Source organism: Bufo bufo, chromosome 1 (assembly GCF_905171765.1).
Source record: "Bufo bufo chromosome 1, aBufBuf1.1, whole genome shotgun sequence".
Lineage (NCBI taxonomy): Eukaryota > Metazoa > Chordata > Amphibia > Anura > Bufonidae > Bufo > Bufo bufo.
This window is the reverse complement of record NC_053389.1, coordinates 264,093,813-264,118,220: the sequence shown is the minus strand read 5'-3', so window position 1 is coordinate 264,118,220 and position 24,408 is coordinate 264,093,813. Positions and strand designations below refer to the sequence as shown.

At 45.8% G+C, this 24,408-nt stretch overlaps 1 protein-coding gene across 1 annotated transcript in view; it reads left to right on the top strand.

Moving 5' to 3' along the window:
* The first annotated feature begins 10,674 nt into the window (after positions 1 to 10,674).
* MATR3 (matrin 3) overlaps positions 10,675 to 24,408 on the top strand; it is a 30,962-nt gene continuing 17,228 nt past the window's right edge. The window contains exons 1-2 of the mRNA XM_040439185.1: positions 10,675 to 10,787; positions 22,336 to 23,236. Coding sequence (XP_040295119.1) covers positions 22,451 to 23,236 — 786 coding nt within the window. The 5' untranslated portion in view covers positions 10,675 to 10,787; positions 22,336 to 22,450. The remainder of the gene's footprint in view (positions 10,788 to 22,335; positions 23,237 to 24,408) is intronic.

The window sequence follows — 24,408 nt, the reverse complement described above, 5'->3', positions numbered from 1 at the left end:
GTTTCGATTTTTGCACAAACGCACCATCTCCGTGTGTGCATTTTGCAGAGCACTGTAGTGAATTTGTATACTACAGTTTTTGCACGCATGCACGATCTGTACTGTGCTCATTTACATCTGCACATTTTTTTTTGTTGTTTTTTTTTGTTAAAAAAGGCCTGCAGTTAGTGATAGTTATATATATATATACGGCAAAAAATTCGGACTGCACTCCAGGCGGTTTTTCAGTAAAACAGTATGTTTTTATTCACCCATGTGGTGGCAATAAGCGACGTTTCGGTTCGTACATGAGCCTTTCTCTAGATATATATATATATATATATATATATATATATCCAAAAAATGAGGCAGCACTCCAATAGCTATAGTGAAAAAAGTGGACCCTTTATTGACCCCTCTGCAACGTTTCAACCGATCAATGCAGTCTTTATCAAGCATATAAAATGGTGTCTCACAGGGGTATATATACCCAAAATTCATAGCAGCAAATTAAAGGGAACCTGTCACCGGGATTTTGGGTATAGAGCTGAGGATATGGGTTGCTAGATGGCCACTAGCACATCCGCAATACCCAGTCCCCTCCAAACTATCGGGATCAGGAGACGTCATCACGGCCACATGATCAATCACATGACAGACCACATGACCCGAGCAAACATAGCGAGACCATGCAGGGAGGAGCGCCTGGATACACCAAGCCAACGGGGAGGGGAGGAGTCAGCGTCAACAGGCCACAACCACCAGTAGAGAAACTAGCGTTGTCGCCATAGTAACAACCGACCGCACCACGCAGGCCAATCGATAACCAATTCGGCAACTGGACACAGCAGTCACACATAAAGAAACCGGGAAGCACTAGGCACAAAGAAAAACGGTTCGACGACCAATGGGTATAGATAATTGTAAATGTCTAAATCCAATAAATGAAGACATAAATAACATTGCTGTACTTAGGATATATAATGGAGTGATCATGGCTCAATGGTTTCTAGAAACCAAAAAAGGGGAGAGAACCTATATGTATTACATGGCTATAACACCATACATGTTCCTCACCACAGATGTATGAAAATAATTACGGGTAAACAGAGGGTGCTCTGTGGCTGTATCATTATGCATGATCATCACCACGAGCCTATGATGGGGTAGAGGCGTAGGACGCGTCCATGCCGAACGTCGTCTGACCCAAAGTCACCCCCAAACCCAATTTAAGAAATGAACTAGAACCACCACTCCCAAAATCTCCATATACATGAGGCCAACAGAATTATCATCAAAGTAAAATGTAATTGTGCCTAATGAATCCCTTTTTTCTTAATGATCCAGTGTGTAAAATGTTGATAAAGATAATCTAAAAAAGAAGAAAACATTAATAAATATATTTATCATAAAATAGTGACACCATTTGTAATCACATAACCAGAGCAGAACCAAGAAAAGAACCGCAAGACAGGTAGAGTGCACTCAATTACATCAACATTTAGACCAAATGGTCTCAGAGTATGGAGGCGATGGATCCAACGTAGCTCCCTTTGTTTGAGAGCCAATGTCTGATCGCCTCCCCTCTTTGACAAGATGATCTGATCCAAAATCATACATTTTAGGTCCTTTTCATTGTGTCCTGCTTCCACAAAATGTTTCGGAACAGGCAAGTCTTTCCTTTTCCGTCTTATGGAGAACCGGTGATTGTTTAAACGTGTCTTCATGTCACATGTGGTATCCCCAACATATAGGAGACCACATGGACATGAATGTATATAAATAACATATGCACTATCGCATGTCAAAAAGTGCCGAATGTCATATTGGGTCCCAGATGTTGGATGAATGAATTTGTCCCCTTTGATCATAAATGAACAGTTTACACAATTCAAACAAGGGAAACATCCCTTTCTACGAGTTCCAATATAGGTCTGCACCAAACCTCTAGTAGGAATGTCAGCCCGTAGCAACTTAGGTAGGGCACCTATATGATAGAAGAGGGGGTACAGTAAAAGCTTCAATCTGTGGTAGGTTACTCTTCAGGATCGACCAATGTCTCCGAATAATATTGGCAACTGATCCATTCTGTTCAGAATAGGTCGATATAAAGGGGATCCGAACCATTTTATTAGATGTGATTTTAGTTTGTTGTGGATGCCTAACCCTGTCCAAATGTTTGTGAATCACCCGAGTGGGATATCCCCTCTGTCGAAATTTGTGCACCATCTGAGCATAATGAATAGGCAATTTATCAGGGTCCTGCACTATCCTTTTAACCTTTGCACTATCCTTTTTAACTGACTATATTGCAATGAATCAATTGTAGCTCTAGGGCAGTGGTCAGCAACCTGTGGCTCTAGAGCCACATGCGGCTCTTTAGCCCCCTGATATTGGCTCTTCCAGGTGCGGGCTCACATGTACAGTGCGATAGCATTTTCGTTGCCCGTAGCAAAAATAGGCAGGAGGGTGAAGACCAGGAAGCGGTGAGGGCTCTGTACTCACCGCTTCCTGGTCCTCGGTTGTAGGCTGTGCAGGGCTGCGCACAGTGTGAGGCGCTCTGTGACGTCACACTGTGCACGCCAGTTCACAGCACAGCCGACAGCAGGAGGAACACAGAGCACGGGTGGTGAGGAGCAGCGGCATCCAGGAGCCGGAGAGGTAAGTGCTTTTTTATTTTATGAAACTTGGGGCTGATCTGAGGGAATGGGGTGATGAGAATCATAATGGGGGATATGAGAGGCATCATGGATGATAATGGGGATGATGAGAGGCATCATGGATGATAATGGGGATGATGAGAGGCATGGGGCTCTTATCTGAGGTCTGATTGAGGGGGTCATTTACTTTGGGGTCTGAGCTGACGTCTGATCTCAGGGAGGTCTTATTAACATTGGGGTTCTGATTAGTGGTCTGACCTGAGGTGTAATGAAAAATATTTTTTTCCATATTGTCCTCTAAAACCTACATGCGTCTTATAGGGTGAAACGTTGTGGAGTGAAAGAAGATGTAGTGTCGAGGATTGCGAAAGGTATGTTCAGATGGTTAGGAATACCCTTATGAAGTAAATAACAATGTACCTTCCTATATATTTGAAGTTTAAAAAATTTGGCTCTCAAAAAAAATAAAATCGCTGTTTTGTCGATATTTGGCTCATTTTACTAATAAGTTTGCCCACCACTGCTCTAGGGTGACAACGTAACATCAACAGTGGCCGCAGATTCAATAAAAGCAAAGCATATTTCTACGGAACCACAGTTCGTTGTGATTTTTTGGGGAGTTTTTTCTTCATACCGTCTGCACTTTGTCGGGGGGCTCTACTTGTATAAGGGTTTAATAGAACAGGTTCTGTAGACATCTATGTGGAATCAGCTGACGACTGTGTAAAAGTAGTGTGCTTCTTCTTGGCGCTAACATCGACCTGTAAAGCTGATAATTATTCATAGTTATTTGGTCAGTTTTGGCCCCGTGACTGCCCTAATAAAGTGTGCAGTGATTCTAAGAGTGACGCCTGTCATCTACACTGCTCAAAAAAATAAAGGGAACACAAAAATAACACATCATAGATCTGAATTAATTAAATCTTCTTCTGAAATACTTTGTTCTTTACATAGTTGAATGTGCTGACAACAAAATCACACAAAAATTAAAAATGGAAATCAAATTTTTCAACCCATGGAGGTCTGGATTTGGAGTCACACTCAAAATTAAAGTGGAAAAACACACTACAGGCTGATCCAACTTTGATGTAATGTCCTTAAAACAAGTCAAAATGAGGCTCAGTAGTGTGTGTGGCCTCCACTTGCCTGTATGACCTCCCTACAACGCCTGTGCATGCTCCTGATGAGGTGGCGGACGGTCTCCTGAGGGATCTCCTCCCAGACCTGGACTAAAGCATCTGCCAACTCCTGGACAGTCTGTGGTGCAACGTGACGTTGGTGGATAGAGCGAGACATGATGTCCCAGATGTGCTCAATTGGATTCAGGTCTGGGGAACGGGCGGGCCAGTCCATAGCATCAATGCCTTCGTCTTGCAGGAACTGCTGACACACTTCAGCCACATGAGGTCTAGCATTGTCTTGCATTAGGAGGAACCCAGGGCCAACCGCACCAGCATATGGTCTCACAAGGGGTCTGAGGATCTCATCTCGGTACCTAATGGCAGTCAGGCTACCTCTGGCGAGCACATGGAGGGCTGTGCGGCCCTCCAAAGAAATGCCACCCCACACCATTACTGACCCAATGCCAAACCGGTCATGCTGGAGGATGTTGCAGGCAGCAGAACGTTCTCCACGCCGTCTCCAGACTCTGTCACATGTGCTCAGTGTGAACCTGCTTTCATCTGTGAAGAGCACAGGGCGCCAGTGGCGAATTTGCCAATCTTCGTGTTCTCTGGCAAATGCCAAACGTCCTGCACTGTGTTGGGCTGTAAGCACAACCCCCACCTGTGGACGTTGGGCCCTCATAATACCCTCATGGAGTCTGTTTCTGACCGTTTGAGCAGACACATGCACATTTGTGGCCTGCTGGAGGTCATTTTGCAGGGCTCTGGCAGTGTTCCTCCTTGCACAAAGGCAGAGGTAGCGGTCCTGCTGCTGGGTTGTTGCCCTCCTACGGCCTCCTCCACGTCTCCTGATGTACTGGCCTGTCTCCTGGTAGCGCCTCCATGCTCTGGACACTACGCTGACAGACACAGCAAACCTTCTTGCCACAGCTCGCATTGATGTGCCATCCTGGATAAGCTGCACTACCTGAGCCACTTGTGTGGGTTGTAGACTCCGTCTCATGCTACCACTACAGTAAAAGCACAGCCAGCATTCAAAAGTGACCAAAACATCAGCCAGGAAGCATAGGAACTAAGAAGTGGTCTGTGATCACCACCTGCAGAACCACTTCGTTATTGGGGGTGTCTTGCTAATTGCCTATAATTTCCACCTGTTGTCTATCCCATTTTCACAACAGCATGTGAAATTGATTGTCACTCAGTGTTGCTTCCTAAGTGGACAGTTTGATTTCACAGAAGTGTGATTGACTTGGAGTTACATTGTGTTGTTTAAGTGTTCCCTTTATTTTTTTGAGCAGTGTATATGTCATACGGTCTCACAGTATTGTTTCACTACCACAGCAGACTCTCTATGCATGTTACTGCAAGGCACAGTGTTCTACACCACTATAAAAGCTCTCTGCAGCCAGGAAATAACCTTTTTTTTTATTCAATTCGTTGCGAATTAATTCGGAGCAAAGCGAATTTTTTCCGAAAAATTCAGCGAACCGGCCGAATTGAATTTTTGAGAAATTCGCTCATCTCTAGACATTACATTCAGCTCTCCCTGCAAAAAAAATTAGCCCTTACACAGCTCTGTAGACAGAAATCTAAAAATGCTCCGGGTGCAAATATTTTTTTTCCCAAAGTATTTATTTGATTTTTTTACTAAAACATAACAAAAACTACACTGCTCAAAAAAATAAAGGGAACACTTAAACAACACAATGTAACTCCAAGTCAATCACATTTCTGTGAAATCAAACTGTCCACTTAGGAAGCAACACTGAGTGACAATCAATTTCACATGCTGTTTTGCAAATGGGATAGACAACAGGTGGAAATTATAGGCAATTAGCAAGACACCCCGAATAAAGGAGTGGTTCTGCAGGTGGTTACCACAGATCACTTCTCAGTTCCTATGCTTCCTGGCTGATGTTTTGGTCACTTTTGAATGCTGGCGGTGCTTTCACTCTAGTGGTAGCATGAGACGGAGTCTACAACCCACACAAGTGGCTCAGGTAGTGCAGCTTATCCAGGATGGCACATCAATGCGAGCTGTGGCAAGAAGGTTTGCTGTGTCTGTCAGCATAGTGTCCAGAGCATGGAGGCGCTACCAGGAGACAGGCCAGTACATCAGGAGATGTGGAGGAGGCAGTAGGAGGGCAACAACCCAGCAGCAGGACCGCTACCTCTGCCTTTGTGCAAGGAGGAACAGGAGGAGCACTGCCAGAGCCCTGCAAAATGACCTCCAGCAGGCCACAAATGTGCATGTGTCTGCTCAAACGGTCAGAAACAGACTCCATGAGGGTGATATGAGGGCCCGACGTCCACAGGTGGGGGTTGTGCTTACAGCCCAACACCGTGCAGGACGTTTGGCATTTGCCAGAGAACACGAAGATTGGCAAATTCGCCACTGGCGCCCTGTGCTCTTCACAGATGAAAGCAGGTTCACACTGAGCACATGTGACAGAGTCTGGAGACGGCGTGGAGAACGTTCTGCTGCCTGCAACATCCTCCAGCATGACCGGTTTGGCATTGGGTCAGTAATGGTGTGGGGTGGCATTTCTTTGGAGGGCCGCACAGCCCTCCATGTGCTCGCCAGAGGTAGCCTGACTGCCATTAGGTACCGAGATGAGATCCTCAGACCCCTTGTGAGACCATATGCTGGTGCGGTTGGCCCTGGGTTCCTCCTAATGCAAGACAATGCTAGACCTCATGTGGCTGAAGTGTGTCAGCAGTTCCTGCAAGACGAAGGCATTGATGCTATGGACTGGCCCGCCCGTTCCCCAGACCTGAATCCAATTGAGCACATCTGGGACATCATGTCTCGCTCTATCCACCAACGTCACGTTGCACCACAGACTGTCCAGGAGTTGGCAGATGCTTTAGTCCAGGTCTGGGAGGAGATCCCTCAGGAGACCGTCCGCCACCTCATCAGGAGCATGCACAGGCGTTGTAGGGAGGTCATAGAGGCACGTGGAGGCCACACACACTACTGAGCCTCATTTTGACTTGTTTTAAGGACATTACATCAAAGTTGGATCAGCCTGTAGTGTGTTTTTCCACTTAAATTTTGAGCGTGACTCCAAATCCAGACCTCCATGGGTTGAAAAATTTGATTTCCATTTTTTAATTTTTGTGTGATTTTGTTGTCAGCACATTCAACTATGTAAAGAACAATGTATTTCAGAAGAATATTTAATTAATTCAGATCTAGGATGTGTTATTTTTGTGTTCCCTTTATTTTTTTGAGCAGTGTATATAATTATCATGTTGCTGTACTCGTACTGATCGGCAGAATAAAGGTAAGGGTACTTTCACACTTGCGGCAGGACGGATCCGACAGGCTGTTCACCCTGTCGGATCCGTCCTTCCGCTATTTTGCCGTGCCGCTGCTCCGTCCCCATTGACTATAATGGGGGCGGAGCTCCGGCGCAGCACGGCAAGATCCGCCGGACTAAAAAGTCGGACATGCAGGACTTTTAGTCCGGCGGCCTTTCGCCGTGCACCGCCGTGCTGCGTCGGAGCTCCGCCCCCATTATAGTCAATGGGGACGGAGCGGCGGTCCGGCGGAATAGCGGAAGGAAGGATCCGACATGGTAAACAGCCTGTCGGATCCGTCCTGCCGCAAGTGTGAAAGTAGCCTAACCTGTCAGCTTTACCATCCAGTGAATGCTGTTCTTTCTTTCCAATTTCACCTCATTAATATTTTTTGACAACTTCCCAAAGCCGTGTATGCAATATTAAATGGTGCCATTAGTAAGTGCAACTCATCCCACAATAAACAAGCCCTCATACGCCTATGTGAACGTCCCACAAAAAACAAGCCCTCATACGGCTATGTGCATGGAAAAATAAAAAAGTTATGACTCTTGTAAGGTAAAGAGTGAAAAAGGAAAATATGAAGATTTTTTTTTGCAGTGCCAAGGGTTAACACTCAGGAACTGTCCAGAGTAACCATTCATCACTATTGCAGGTCTCCATCACTGGGCAGAAGATGTGATCTCACTTCCCCTCTAGGGTGACACGAATGCTAATATTATAATAAAGACAATTATATGATAATGGCAGCCCCTTGAAGCTTTATTATGGTGGTTTTTAGTCCCGCTCAGCAGCACTTTTGCGTTTTCTTGTTCTCTTTTTCTTGTAACAATGTCAGCGTCAGGTGATAGTTGAAAGCCTATGGGAAACATGAAATGCAGGACACACAGATGTTTTTTAACACAGCATGTTGATGGTGTTCTTTTTTCTTTCTATAGGAAAAACTTGCCTGAAAAAAGCGCCACTAAGGGCTCATTCACATGAACATGTGCTGCCCGTTGCCGTATTGTGGCCTGCATTTGCAGATCCGCAATGCACAGGCACCGTTCCGTGTGCATTCCGCATTACGGATGCGGACCCATTCACTGCAATCCGGAGATGCGGAACGGAACACTACGGAATGCTTCCTGGGGTTCCGTGCCTCCGCACCGCAAAAAGATAGAACATGCTGTATCTTTTCGCGGAACGGACGGAAGTGAATGGGTCCGCGATCCCCATGCTGCTGGGCCACGGTCGGTGCCCGTGCATTGCGGACCGCAATTTGCGGTCCACAGCACGGACACGGGCTTCACACGGTCCTGTGAACAAGCCCTAACAAACGGCATAAAAACACATGCGGCATGGAAAAAGCCACAAGAGAGCGGACTCTCTCTGTCTCCCATCGGAAACCCGCAAATGTGATCGCGGGGTGCCGATGTGTGTAAAGGCTGGCTGAGGTCTGATGTAGGCCCCAAACCATCCTTGAGTAGTTTCCAGCAGGCTGTGCCTCTCTGGCGCACCTTGCTGGTCATGGCACTAACATTATAATACAATGCACTATAGGGATAGTGCTTTGTATTTTAAAAGCAATCAAAATGTTGTCTGTTATAGTCCCCTTGTGGGACTATTAAGTGGTAAAAAAAAGTTTAAAAAAAATTATTAAATGTAAAAAAATACTTCTTTTTTTTCCAATTGAAAATACGCTTTTCAATGAAAAGAATTAAAAAAAAAAAAAATCTCCCCCATATGTTTTATCGCCACATCCTTAATGACCCGAACTACATAAATATCAAGTAATTTTGCCCCTACAGTGAACACCATAAAAAAAAAAAAAATGACAGAATTGCTAATTTATACTTAGTTGCCACAGAAAAAAACGTAATAACAAACAATCAAAAAGCATAATTTACTCAAAAATGATACCAATGAAAACTACAAGTCGTCCTGCAAAAATCAAGCCCTCACACAACTCCATAGAGAGAAAAATAAAAAACGTTATGGGTCTTGGGAAGCGGCGATGCAAAAAGATTTTCTTACTTTTAAAAAAGGGGGATTTATTGAACAAAAGTAGTAAAACAGAAAAACCTACATGTATTTGGTGTCGCTGTAATCATACTGACCCAGAGAATAAAGATATTATTTTATTTATACCGAAATATGAACGCTGTAAAATTTATAATGTAAAAACTCAGTGGCAGTATTGCTGTTTTTTTTGTATCTCCCTCCCAGAAAGAGTTAGTAAAAGCTAATGAGAAATATATGTGTACTCCAAAATATTGCCATTAAAACTACAACTTTTACCATAAAAAAAACCTGCCCTCATACAGCTACATAGACAGAAAAATAAAAAAGTTATAGCTCTTGGAAGGCGAAGGGGTTAATATTGAAGACCTAGCCCTTTTAAAGGGGTTGTCTCACCTAAGATATCAGTGCCATATCGCTAGGATATACCACCCAATGTCAGATAAGTCTGGATCCTACCTCTGGGACCCACACCTATCTCCAGAACGGGACTCCCGAAATGAGCGGAGAGGATCTGCACATACGCCGCCCTCCTTTTATTTCTATGGGACTGCCAATAAGAGCTGAGAGCTGGGTTTGCCTATGTCTGGCGGACCGATAGAAGCACAGTGCGCTCTCCATTGATTTCTATGGGACTTATAACCAAGCTCTTGCTCTATTTTCAGAACTCCCACAGGAATGAACAGAGCACACCGCACATGCATGCTGCGGGAGCGACACCTATCTGACATTGGTGGCATATACCATCAGTGACAACCTTAAAGGGGTATTCCCATCTTAGACAAGGGGGGCATATCGCTAGGATATGCCCCCAATGTCTGATAGGTGCGGGTCTCACCTCTGGGACCCGCACCTACAAGGAGAAAGTTGAGGAGGGTGCACTGCGCATGCGCCCTCCATTCATTTCTATGGAGCCGCCTAAAATAGCTGAGCGCTGGCTTGGCTATTTCCGTCGGCCCCATAGAAATTAATGGGAGGGGTGGCCGCGCATGCGCGGTGCGCTCCCATTCACTTCAATGGGAGAGGTGGGGAGCTGCGCCTGGTGGTGGACAGACCCCAGGAAACCCGGGGTCCTCCAGCCACAACTCTCCCCGACTCCGTTCTCCTTGTAGGTGCGGGTCCCAGAGGTGCGATATGCCCCCATTGTCTGTGATGGGAATACCCCTTTAAGGAGCCTGTTCACACCAATCTTTTGACAGCCGACTTTGGAGTTACAAAAAACCACAGGGTCCCTCAGCAGAAGGCTGCGCTGCTATCCAGGCTCTGACGAAAGGGTGTGCAAAGAAAGGGCATGCCCTCTCATCTCCAGGGCTATAAAATGGAGCCTCCCATCGAAAACAATGGGAGTTGGCTTCCATGCCAGTTTCAGCTGTCAGAAAATCTAAAGAGGCTCTCTAGGATTAGAACTAGAAACAGCGCCACTCCAACCTGTGGCAGTGTCCGGTATTACATCTCAGACCTATTCGGTACAGTTGCAATAACACACGCAACCAACATACAAAGGGCGCAGTGGAGTTTCCATCTAATGTCGCAATCTCCACAGGACACACGTCATTCACGGCCGTAAACTCTATGGTACACTTAGCCCCGCCCATGCCTTGACCATCAACCCGGAACCGGAAGTGGTGAAAGCAGACGGTTTTCAGGCCGCGCGTTCGGATCTGCGCATCTGCCTCGTGTGATCGTGAAGCGGTGACGGTGTGTGCGGAGCGGGGCGCTGGTGAGGACAACCCTAGTGTTACTCTGCATGGCGGCGAGCTCCCGAGGAGAGGCCCGGCCTCCATTTTGGGTTTGCAGCGCGGTCTCTGAAATGGGGCCTGGGCCTCTCATTGTGCTCCTCGTGTATATTACTAATACCTGTTTACTTCACCCTGAGCAGCCAGCTGATGTCCCCTTAGTGTACATTACATGAGGTGCTTAGGGCTCTTTCACACCTGCGTTCTTTTCTTCCGGCATAGAGTTCCGTCGTCAGGGCTCTATGCCGGAAGAATCCTGATCAGGATTATCCTAATGCATTCTGAATGGTGTGAAATCCGTTCAGGATGCATCAGGATGTCTTCAGTTCCGCAACAGAACGTTTTTTGGCCGGAGAAAATACTGCAGCATGCTGCGCTTTTTGCTCCAGGCAAAAATCCTGAACACTTGCCGCAAGGCCGGATCCGGAATTAATGCCCATTGAAAGGCATTGATCCGGATCCGGCCTTAAGCTAAACGTCGTTTCGGCGCATTGCCGGATCCGACGTTTAGCTTTTTCTGAATGGTTACCAGGGCTGCCGGGACGCTAAAGTCCTGGCAGCCATGGTAAAGTGTAGTGGGGAGCGGGGAGCAGTGTACTTACCTTCCGTGCGGCTCCCCAGAGTGACGTCAGGGCGCCCCAAGCGCATGGATCACGTCATCAATGTGCATGGGGCGCTCTGACGTCATTCTGGAGGGAGCCGCACGGACTGTAAGTATACCGCTCCCCGCATGGCAACCAGGACTTTAATAGCGTCCTGGGTGCCATAGTAACACTGAACGCATTTTGAAGACGGCTCCGTCTTCAAATGCTTTCAGTACACTTGCGTTTTTCCGGATCCGGCGTGTAATTCCGGCAAATGGAGTGCACGCCGGATCCGGACAACGCAAGTGTGAAAGAGGCCTTACCGGTGACTGCTATGAAAAATGCCTATGTGTTCCTCATTATAACACTCGTGTTTTGTGCGGATCCATCATGGATCCGTTCAGATAATTCAACCGTCTGCATCCGTTCAGAACAGATCCGTTTGTATTATCTGTAGGGGTACTTTCACACTTGCGTTTTTTTTTTTCGGCACTGAGTTCCGTCACAGGGGCTCTATACCGGAAAAGAACTGATCAGTTTTATCCCCATGCATTCTAATGGAGAGTAATCCGTTCAGTTTGCATCAGGATGTCTTCAGTTCAGTCGTTTTGACTGATCAGGCAAAAGAGAAAACCGCAGCATGCAACGGTTTTCTCTCCGGCGAAAAAAACTGATTTGCCTGAATGCTGGATCCAGCATTTTTTCCCATAGGAATGTATTAGTGCCGGATCCGGCATTCAGAATGCCGGATCTGTCCTTCCGGCCTGCGCAGACCAGTAAAATTGTACAAGACGGATCCGTCTGTCCGCATGACAGGCCGAGAGACGGATCCGTCCTTGCAATGCATTTGTGAGACTGATCCGGATCCGTCTCACAAATGCTTTAAGTCAGCGGCGGATCCGGCAGGCAGTTCCGACGACGGAACTGCCCGCCGGATCACACTGCCGCAAGTGTGAAAGTAGCCTAACATAGCTGAGACGGATCCGTCATGAACACCATTGAAAGTCAATGGAGGACGGATCCGTTTTCTATTGTCAGTGAAAACGGATCCGTCCCCATTGCAAGCAGCGTTTTGGTGTCCGCCTCCAGAGCGGAACGGAGCCAAACTGCATTCTGAACGGATCCTTATCCATTCAGAATGCATTGGGGCTGAACTGATCCGTTTTGGGCCGCTTGTGAGAGCCCTGAAACAGATCTCACAGGTGGCAAGCCAAAACGCCAGTGTTAGAGTAGCCTTAGGGTACTTTTACACTAGCGTTATTCTTTTTCGGCATAGAGTTTCGTCAAAAGGGCTCAATACCGGGAAAGAACTGATCGGTTTTATCCTAATGCATTCTGAATGGAGAGCAATCCGTTCAGCGTTTCTTCAGTTCAGTCACTTTTATGGTATTTGGACGGAGAAAATACCGCAGCATGCTGCGGTATTTTCTCCAGCCAAAATTCTGGAACATTTGCCTTAATGCCGCATCCGGTAACAAGTGTTCCGGTAAAACGCGTGCGCAGACCTTTAAAAATGTGAAAAATTATAAATACCAGATCTGTTTTTCCGGATGACACCAGAAAAACGGATCCGGTATTGCAATGCATTTGTCAGACTGATCAGATCAAACAACGCAAGTGTGAAAGTACCCTTACATTGTGTGCCAGGACGGATCCGTTTTCTATTGTGCAGAGAAAACGGATCCGTCCCCATTGGCTCGGTTCCAGCAGACGCAAGCAGTGTTTTGGTGTCACAGAACTGATGTATTCTGAACGGATCCTTTTCCATTCAGATCGCATTAGAATGCAAACTGATCCGTTTTGGACCGCTTGTGAGAGCCCTGGACTGATCTCACAAACAGAATGCCAAAACGCGAGTGTGAAAGTAGCCTTAAGTGTAAGGGTGCATTCTGGGTCTGCATCTTGTGGAACTGTATTTCCGCGGCTCCGTAGAAAAGAGAGAGCATGTCCTATTCTTGTCCACGTTTTCTATTATGGTTGCGGCTATTTGCTGTCCGCAAATTGCGAAACGCATATGTCGGTATTTGTGTTTTGCGGATCCGCAAAACACTTTGGTCGTCTGATTGCGCACTTATGCACACGACCGTGTCCGTATTGCTGTGTGCATTCCATGTGCACTCACTCTCATCCGTAGATTGCTGTTCCTAACAACCACTTTAAGACTCTGGAGATTGTGTTGAAGCAGCTGAAGCTGATGTCCATGTGGCACCTCTGCCAGGAGGTAGTGAGGGTACATAACGGGTGCAGGGCCCTGTCTCGGCTATACGGTGCCCGTATACTGCGTGCATGAGCCCTTATTAAACAATGCTTATCGGGCTGCACCTGAATTGTGGCTTCAAGCCCGTTTTTCCCTGTTTCCTCTGCCACATTTTCCAGTTAAGTTGGCGGAGCATGGGCCTGAGGGGTGGGCCTTAAGTGGCATACACCTGCTAAGATGTGCCAAAGTTAATAAGGGGCTGGTATCTTAATTTTGGTACATTTCATGTCATCACTGACTAAAGACTGGCATTAGAAATGCCATCTTGATAGATCTCCCCCAGAGATATTACAAAATCCGACCGTGTGGACATACCCTTATTATGCATTTACACTGCCTTAGGGCTCGTTCACACGACTGTGTGAAGCCTGTGCTGCGGACCGCAAATTGCGGTCGCAATGCATTGGCACAGACCGTGGCCCAGCGGCATGGGGATCGTGGACCATTCACTTTAATGGGTCCGCGGTCCCTCCGTTCCGCAAAAAGATAGAACATGTTCTATCTTTTAGCGGTGCGGAGGCACGGATCGGAACCCCAGGAAGCACTCCGTAGTGTTCCGGATTTGCGGACCCATTGCAGTGAATGTGTCTGCATCCGTGATGTGGAATGCACACGGAACTGTGCCTGTGTAGTGCGGATCCGCAAATGCGGTCCGCAATACGGCAACGGGCAGCACACGTTTGTGTGAACGAGCCCTTACTGAGCTGGCAATTATCGGGAACAGGACTGTTCCTTCCCAATAACTGCCTGCTCGTCAGTAGAGGTGAAGAACTGCATTCACATGCAGCAATCCCCTCCAGTGTATAGGGAGGAGTGATGGCTTCCGGCATCGCGCAGCCTCGGACAGATTCGTGGTTTCTGGGGAGCAGCTGGTTACACAGCATTGCCCCCGAACCCAGATTTAATGTGCTGCATGAAATCTGGTCTCCCCCGATAATGAGTGTTGAGCTGGTTCCTCAGATTGTTCCCATGAATTGTGAGATGTAAATCCTTTATCTGTTAAACTCCTGTCTCTACCATTCCTATGATGTCGGCATGTACAGCAGGTCAGTGCTGTAGGAAAATACCGCAATAGAGCTGCCGGGGCTGTGAGCATTGGTTTATTGTATGGCATTTTGTCTCTTCGCTTAATTTGTCCATATCCTGGAAATTCCCTTTTTACTTTTGTGTGTGTTATTTCCCTACTGTTTGTTGCAGGTTCTACAGAAGAAATGGTAATCTTTTACTGTAGTTTGTATATATTTAACCTGTGTAAATGCCTGGCTGAGTCAGTGTACATACATTACTTATCCTGTACTGATCCTGCTTGTATTATACTCCAGAGCTTCATTCCCTATTCTGCTAATGGAGTCCCTGTGTACATACACTACTTATCCTGTACTCATCCTGTATTATACTCCAGAGCCGCACTCACTATTCTGCTGGTGGAGTAACTGTGTATATTCATTACATTACTTATCCTGTACTCCTCCTGAACTACATCCTGTATTATACTCCAGAGCCGCACTCACTATTCTGTCGGTGGAGTCTGTGTAAATACATTACTTATTCTGTACTGATCATGAGTTACATCCTGTATTATACTCCAGAGCTGCACTCACTATTCTGCTAATGGAGTCCCTGTGTACAAACACTACTTATCCTGTATTATACTCCAGAGCCGCGCTCTCTATTCTGCCGGTGGAGTCTGTGTAAATACATTACTTATTCTGTACTGATCCTGAGTTACATCCTGTATTATACTCCAGAGCTGCACTCGCTATTCTGCTAATGGAGTCCCTGTGTACATACACTACTTATCCTGTACTCATCCTGTATTATATTCGAGCCGCACTCACTATTCTGCTGGTGGAGTCACTGTGTACATATATTACTTATCCTGTACTGATCCTGAGTTACATCCTGTATTATACTCCAGAGCTGCACTCCCTATTCTGCTGGTGGAGTCTTTGTGTACATACATTACACTACTTATCCTGTACTGATCCTGAGTTACATCCTGTATTATACTCCAGAGCTGCACTCCCTATTCTGCTGGTGGTGTCCGTGTGTACATACATTACTAATCCTGGGTTACATCCTGTATTATACTCCAGAGCTGCACTCACTATTCTGCTGGTGGACTCGCTGTGTAGTAGTTACTTGGACATCAGAAGAGATGAAAGGTCCTTTTTAATGATTGTGTATTGGTCCGTTGATGTGTTCCTCCGCCTTTCAAATTATATGTAAAGTGGCTAACCTTTTAAAGCAGCCCGTCCCCCTCAATTCCAGTTTTTGGTCTGCAAATAACTCCGGGCTCCAGGGATCACCTGGTAAGGTGTGTGATCGTCTCCTGATCTTCCTGCGGTCCCAGTAGCCGTACGTACAGGTTGTGTATCTGGATATGACGTGCACCTGTGCGTACAGCATGACCGCTTTTCCTCGGCCAGATCTCCTGTCTTGTACAGCAAGTCCCCAGCCCACCGCTGGTGGTGAAGACAGACAGAAGGGTGATGGGGGTCTGTTTTAGATGGTCGTGCTCTGACTTGATCCCTCTGCCTTCAGTAATATGGCATAGTTGAGGCTCCACAACGATGTCTGGTATCTGTAGTGTTCATAGCCTTCTTACTTTCAGCATCCAGTGCCTACCTATCTCCCCCTCCCATCTGAGAATAGGATCGTTAACATTTGATCAGAAGAAGGGGACTGGCATATTTTTTATGTATACAGTAGACAAATTTCCCAATACTGACAGTAATTAACATCAGATGAGAGTTGACCACATCCCTTTAAGGCCCACATTTTCTGCAGGTTGTAGATGGCTGTCTGAGAAACCATGAGCTTTGTAGGAGCTTCTGCAGACTTCACAAATGGAGGAATGTTCCCAGGTTTTCTCTTTTCTATTGGTGTACCTTTACAGTGACTCTCCAGGCTCCCCCTCACTAAGGGCTCATGGCCATACTGGCTCAGTAGACCATAATCGGTGGGGCGGCAATATACAAGCACTGGCCATGTGCACTCCGTGGTGCAAGCGCAGAGCCGTTGACTTGAATAGGTCCACAATATACGACTGAAGATGGGACTTCACCCATCTTTTGTGGAGCGGAGACACGGATCAAAAGCCCTGCAAAGTTCTGCGGACTTTCGGGTCCATGCCTCTGCACCGCAGAAACATAGAACATGTTTTATCTTTGGCCATAACTTGTGGGACCCATTCAAGTCAGTTGGTCCGCATCTGCTAACTGAGTGCACATGGCTGGTGCATGTGCATTGTGGACTGTTTGCGGTTCCCAGCACGGAGCCCCTACTCTCGTGTGCATGAGCCCTAAGGCTCGTTCCCCTCTAGGGTTGCACCAGGTTTCGAAGACTAAGTATTTTTTCGATGGTGTGGCAGAGGTTCAGTCCAGTACCAGGATGATCTGTTTTTCGAAACAAAGCTGCCCTATTGTGCAGCTTAGCGTCAGTTTGTATCAGCGATCATGGCGCACGCCGTATTCTCATCAGTGGCTGCACATTGGAGACGGAGGGAGGACATCCCTCTCTTCCCACTGTGACATGGCTGGCCACTGCCACCAATGAAAAAGCTGAGGGAAGGTGAAGAATAGGAGTGGAGGGGATTTGTGCAATATATGAGGGGTCCCAGGGCTCCAGACAAAAAAAATGAATCAAAAAACTGCGCCACCAATGATTCTACTTTATAATGTTTGGGGGGGGGGGGGGGGGGGTTCGGTGCACTGTGCCACCAATGAATATCGTTTATGCTTAATACAAACACAGGCTGCGCTGCGGGTGCCGGCCATATCCCATACCCAGCCTCTATGACTGCGCGCTGCGATCTGCCACTATTAACCCCCCAGGTGCCGCACCTGAGGGTTTAATAGCGGCTGATCGTAGCGCGCAGTCATAGAGGCTGGGTATGGGATATGGCCGGTTTTCTGCCAGATTTATATACCTTGCCAGAACGCCATACCGGAAGTCACGCGGCCGCACAGGAATCGGAACATCTGCAGCGCAGTCTGCGATTTATTAATTGGTGGTGCAGTGGCCACAGCCCCTCCCCTCCTCCTCCCTGCTATCAGCCCATTGGTGGCAGGGGCACAGGGGGGAGGGACTGCCTCCTTCTCCCCTGTGCTTTTGAGAAGAACATAGCACGCGCTGACAGCAGCGCGTCCCATGTCAGTTTAATGTGAAAGCGGCAGAGCAGCGGAGGGTCTAGGCTCCCCACTTACCAATTCTAAGTTGCATTGGCGACCATTTTGGTCGCCATCTGGAGCCCTGGGTCCATACTTCTCATGGTGTCATTACCATGGGGCCAGTAGCCTCCATATGTTACTCACGTGATGTCATCAGAGGTCCTTTATCCTATTCAGGAGATCTTGCTGCTGTGGAGTTGCCTCACAAGCTGGTAATATTGGTGTGCTTCATGGAGTCTAGACTCTACTGTGCCTGTATCAATTTGAGGCGCATGGTGATATTACTTCAGTACTTCTATGTGCCTCCGCACGACCGTATGTATTTTGCGGTCCACAAAACACAGATCCTCAAAAAAGACGGATGAGGTCGTATTGGATCCGTGTTTTTTTTGTGTGGACCCATTGTAACCATGTCTTATTCTTGTCTGCAAAATGCACAAGAATAGGACATGTTCAATTTTTTTTTTTGTAGGACTGCAAGATGGACATATGACTGCGGTGAACCCACAAAAATGTGGGTCAGATACAGAGTGAAAATAGTCTAAGGCCCCATTCACACAACCGTATTTTTGGTCCGCATTTGATCCACATTTTTTTTATGGATCGCACACGGACCTGTTAATTTCTATAGGTCCTCCAAAAAAACTCAACACAGTGTGCTGTCTGCGTCCATATGTTTGTTCCGCAGCCCCGCAAAAAAGATAAACATGTCCTATTCTTGTCTGTTTTGCGGACAAGAATGGGCTTTTTTACAGCGGGATGCATACGGACTGCTTCTGTACTTTGCAGATCCACAATTTGCGGGCTGCAAAATGGATAAGGTCATGTGGTGTGCAGACGGCCTACTAAGTAACCCCCATCATGTGCCTCCTCACACATGAGGTAGATGTGACTATTTACTAGTAATGTGAGGCACGTGATAGGTCTGAATCGATAAAACCTTGTTTTATCATTTAATTGTAAGTAACTCCATCATGTACCTCACGCATTAACCCCATGTTGTCCATTATGTGTGGAGCTACTAGAGGAGGTTACTATTAGGGCTCATGCACACGACCGTGCCGTTTTTGCGGTCCGCAAATTCCTGCTCCTAGAAGCTCCGTTCTCTCACCTCTGTCACCTCCCTCCAAGTCTTGATTGACGGGGCCAGGCAGCTTTTGCATCCTCCTGCTGGCCCTGAGTGTATGGTAAATCTTGCTCCTGCGCCGTGCCGTTTGGTATTCGGCGCAGGCATAGTGAAGGAAGGACGCTCACTGGCTGCCGTCTTCCTTACTGCGCCTGCGCTGAACACTGCACGGCGCAGGTGCGAGATTTACCATGCACTCAGGGCCGGCAGGAGGATGTGAACGCTGCCTGGCCCTGTCAATCAAGACTTGGTGGGAGAACAGAGCCTCTAGGAGCAGGAGCAACGCACCCCCGCGCCTAGAGGCTAATTTGCATATTATAAAAGTTACATTTATGGAGTAACTGGGGCACGGCTAAAACTAGGAATAGACTAAGTTTAGCTGACATTAGCACATCGCTAATGTCAGCCAGTTTTAATTTAGGAATTTCTGGTGACAGAAACCCTTTAACAGATGACTCTTCTACAGTCCTCTCATAATCATCACAAGCAGGAATATATTGACTACCTATATAACACTGGATTGCACCATTCACAGTAGGTGACTGCTAAATCTGCTCTGTTCCTTCCTTGTACAGTTACCTCTGCACAGGTCACAAAATGCCTAGAAAACTCCCATAAGTGTCCCCTTCTGTCTATTGTATCTATGGCACTTTGTGGTTGCTGTAAAGCAGGGACCCCCAACCTTTTCTTGTCCTAAGGCAGCGTTGTCCGAATAAACTATTCCTAAGGGACTGAAAAAGGGGTATTACCATCAAGGACATGAATGGTATCAATAAATCCACCTCCAGGACTCCTACCTGAGAAGATGGGGCCACATGTCCCTAGTTTGCACGTCAGTGTCTCTCCATTATAATGTGTGTTGCTGGAACAGGTGAGTGTTTCACTACTGCCATAAGCTGCAAAGAAGATGGCTGAATGTGTGACTCTTCCTAATCAAGATCATCCTAGTTAGATCCTTACCCTAAACATACCATTGTTCCTAGCCGTTACATTAGCTAGAAGGGTGTGAGAAACGCCTTCTCTCCCAATCTGCCCTAATTAGCCCTTTTCTCCTTTCTTCCTTCCCCACAGTAGTAAGAATGAGAGAGAGAATTCCAATTCCACTGTTTAGATTTTAGATGGTGTCTTCTCTAGTTCTTAAAGGGGTTGTCTCGCCTCCTTATTTACAGGGTCTCTTGGGGCCTCGGTTCCCTGCTTGCTGGGGGCTGAGCTGAAGGCAGTGGGCAGGGAGGATGCAACCCTGACCCTTGCTTGTGTGCGCGCGCGCACCCTTTAAATCCTATGAGCTTGTGGTAACGCTCCTGTGAAACCCGGCCACCAGATCAGCCGGCCGATAGGCTTTCTGTGCGCCTGCGCGGCCATTGCTGATAATATTACAGCGGTGGCCGTAACTTTTAGAAACTAGCATGAAATGGAGGCACTATATAGAGTAATACAGAAACCATCCTAGGACTACAAGTAAGTGATTAAATGGTGATTACTGAGGTGAGACAACCCCTTTAAAGGAAAGGTCACCAAAAAAGGTTATCTGCCAGTTAAAATTAGATAGTGACACACATCCTGTTTTTATTTTCTAATTATAGAATAAAATAAAAATAAATCTATCTCCTGAACATTGTTATAGGGGCGGCCATCTTGCCTGTGCTGTTCACAGCATTTAGAGAGCATTGCAAAAATAGTGTACAGAATACATGTATGCCTTCATGTGAGCTTTCTCACCTGCGTGTGAGGATTAACTATGCTTGTTTGAAAATATCTCAATAAAAACTTATTCTAAAAAATAAATAAAATAAAATTGTGTACAGCAGCCCCATGGGCCATAAACACAATGGTCTGAAGGGACGTCATTGACTTCTGTGGGAGTTTTCTAGGCATGGTTAGTGACCTGTGCAGAGGTCAGGAGGGAGCTAATAAGCTGTGATAAAACCTATTGTGAATCGTAGATCCTGTGTTGTCTTTACACAGAGGTGATATAATGAGGTTATCTGTATAACTGCAGTAAAGTGATCTTTACAGACATGAAGTGGCATCTATTATCAGTGGCCATTGAGAAAACTGCAAGATTTTATCGTTTTGGTTTAAATATAGATATTGACATGGAAAATTAAAAATAACCACCAAAAATGCTCTGAAGCATTTTACATAAAAATATGATTTAAAGAATAGGTCATATTCTGATGAAACATTCACTTTAAAGGCCACCCAAGACTGGAGAAAAATTATCATGGCTGCTGGTCCAGTTTAAGCATATGTTGGCTTTTTGATAGCCATTTCCTACTCAGGTAGGTTGCCCGCACGTTCATTGTCCATTTCTTGGGCAATGAAGGCTTATGTATCAATCATATCTATAGTGCGGCTACCTGGAGTTCTCCTTGTACAAGATTAAACACTACAGGATCCAGTTTTCTTCCAGTGAGATCTATCTAGTCATTGACTTTACAAGCGGTGGTCCCTCCCTAGGTCTTCTAGTCAAGGAGTGTTACCTTTTGGGTGTTGGGGAAAATTGATATTGCACTCACTGGTGGTCTGTTACTCTTGAGCTCATGAGAGAACCCACTTTTTCCCCACCCCTGGTCTGATTATTTGTACATACGTGAAAATTCTAAATTTTGGTGTTTTATTTCCTTGGTTCTTCCCAACAACTGTGGATGATGGGGTGCTGTCATGGGCTCAAGGAAAACTGATTACAAGTGGGTGTAATCTCAATTTTCAGTCTACCATTCAAACAAATGCCTGCAACAAAGTAATGTTGAGGGAATAGACTAGGTGTGGATTTATCAATTAGATAAGCAATTCAGTGCATCTTGATAAATCATACATGGACTTTTTGAACCCACTACCACCTGTTTTTGGAAGAGCATACTTCCACACTTTGCCTCATTTGGTACTTTTAGGACATGTGGGAAGATCTAGAAGTGTTGGTAGATGTGAAGTAAGGTATTTTCAGTTTCCAGTAAAAGATTTTGTACATTTCAAAGTTTACCCATATAATGCTCACCCAATGAAATACATTGGTCTAAACACTTTTCCCCATACCGCGCACGCTGAATCTTGCCTTGGTGTAGTTCTGGATGTTCTTGTGTGTCAATTATATATATATATATTTTTTTTTTTGGAAGTTGGTGTCCTTTTAACTCTGGTATGTTGTATCAGAATATGGACACTTGAAGTATTGTATGTTCTAATAGTCCAAATCAAAGTCTCATGTAGAGCTGTCTCTGCCTTCCATCTCCCTTTCCGCTCACTATCTGCTTAGCTGCACTTCTGTTTGACGGATCATTGCACTTTTGTCATTCATGACTGTATATTTAAAGAAATGTTAATTTTAATCCTATTTTTCTGATTTTATCCAGATTACTGTTGTGCTGACTAAAATTACTTGTTTTTCTACAGAATTTTGTGCCGCCTTTCTACTTAACGAAGATACTTCGGTCTTCCTCATATCCACATTCTCAAGGTTAAATACACTCGTTCTCGGGACCTTCTCGTTCTTATTCTCCTTATTGCCATGAATCAGGGCAATAGAACAACCATGTCGAAGCCCTTTTCCCATTCTTCTTTAGGCAGAGACTTTATGAACGTCAGTTCTGGCCCTAAATTTAGTCAGCAAGGCTCTCGTAATTTGCCTTCTGGTCCCTCCTCCTCCAAAAACTTGCCATCCATATTTAACATCGGTAACAGGGCACCTCCTCCTATGCCATCTCAACCTAGGGGAGACCCCAATCAGGCCAATAAGATCTTGGCCAGCTTTGGTCTGTCCTCTAGGGACTTGGATGAATTAAGTCGCTATCCTGAGGAGAAGATTACCCCTGAAAGTTTACCACAGCTTATTCAGCAGATTAAAAGGAGGAGGTCAGAAGACATGTCTATGATAAGTTACAGAGAGAGACTTCCTAGAGAGCCATTGAGAGTGTCTAGCAGTGACTGGGATGATGATGTAAGACCATTCAGAAGAGAGAGTTTTGTTGAACGCTCATCTGGTCTCGACCATGTGGTCGATTATGACCATGGGAGCCGTGCTCGAGAGCCTCCTTATCGCGAAAGACTGGATTTAGACGACCGCCTAAGAGATCGGGAAAGGTATAGAGACGACCGTTTCTTATCTGATACTTCTTTCCGTAAGCTTGGTACGGATTATGAGCCCATGGGCTACAGCCAACCACAAGAACGATCTGCCTTTGACAAGGCAAGAGGAATGCCATCCATTAGAAACATTGATGATTTCCATGGACTATCGCCAAAAGATTTTCCCTATCTCTGTTCCCTCTGTGACATACCAGTACATACTAAGAAGGTGAGTCCCTACCTCAATAGTTTATTTTGGCCATAAAACCTTACTTATCCATAGAAGTCGTGATAGATCTTATGCTTTAGGTTCACGCAGACCTTAAAAACACTTACTGTAATTTTTTCCACTTCTCTTAAATGGTACTTTCTCAAGTGAGCAATGTTCATATTTGGTCTACGTAATGCGTATGTTCATCTGCCAAAATCCATTTTTGTCTCGCTACTCTTCCTCCCGGTTTTCCTTCAAATGGCATTACCTCTTGTCTTCTGTGTACTGGCAATTTCCGTACCATTCAGCATTGTTCTATACACAAGTGTTTTTGTTCCAAAATATTTTAACTTCATTTGGAGCCCAGTCTCGCCTGGAAATGGTTTAATACAATCTACACTTCTAAATTAGATGGTTGGGCTTTAAGTCTCATGTACATCTGAGGAGAAAATCCTTTCATTACATCAAATTCTGGTGACTGGGCTACCCGAAATGTATTGTAGGGCATGGTCATCATTTGGGGTGGATCCTAGGTTGCGTGACTCCCAGGACTCTTTGAGATCAATGTAACGTAACCAGGGCAAAATGGTAATTGAAGGTCTTGATGAAGAACCTCTAGGGGCTAAGCCACTGGGCACCCCTCCTCATGGTAATTCTGGCCAATATTACATGTTACATCTTCCCTCCTATTTATTCGCCAAGTAATTGCGGGAGGGTGGTGATACTTGGTGTGGTTTGAAGATCAATTCTGAGCTCTTGCACTTGAACATGCATTCTGCTCATTGTATTGCATCACTTAAACTTTTGTTTCTTTTACGACTGGATACTCGAAATCTTAACTTGACATTATCCCGAAATTGCCTTCATATTTCCACTCAAAATTTCTAAACTCTTCCAGGCAACTGATATTTCTCGTTTTGCACATGGGCTTTCACTTCAAAAAAGTCCCTTTTAAAGGACTTTATCCCTGGGCAACAAGGTGTTGCATAACTATTACATTCTTGTCTTTTACAAATGCTTTAGCTTCAGTTTCTCCTGATCGGCACCAATATCACTTAAATGCCAACTGGGCCACTCTTCCTGACAGTTTTATGATATGCTTCACCACACAATGTTTTTTGTACAGTGTAAGAATAGAGAAGAGCAAAATGTTCACCAGTTATTACAGAACCGTATATCCTTCCCGTAAA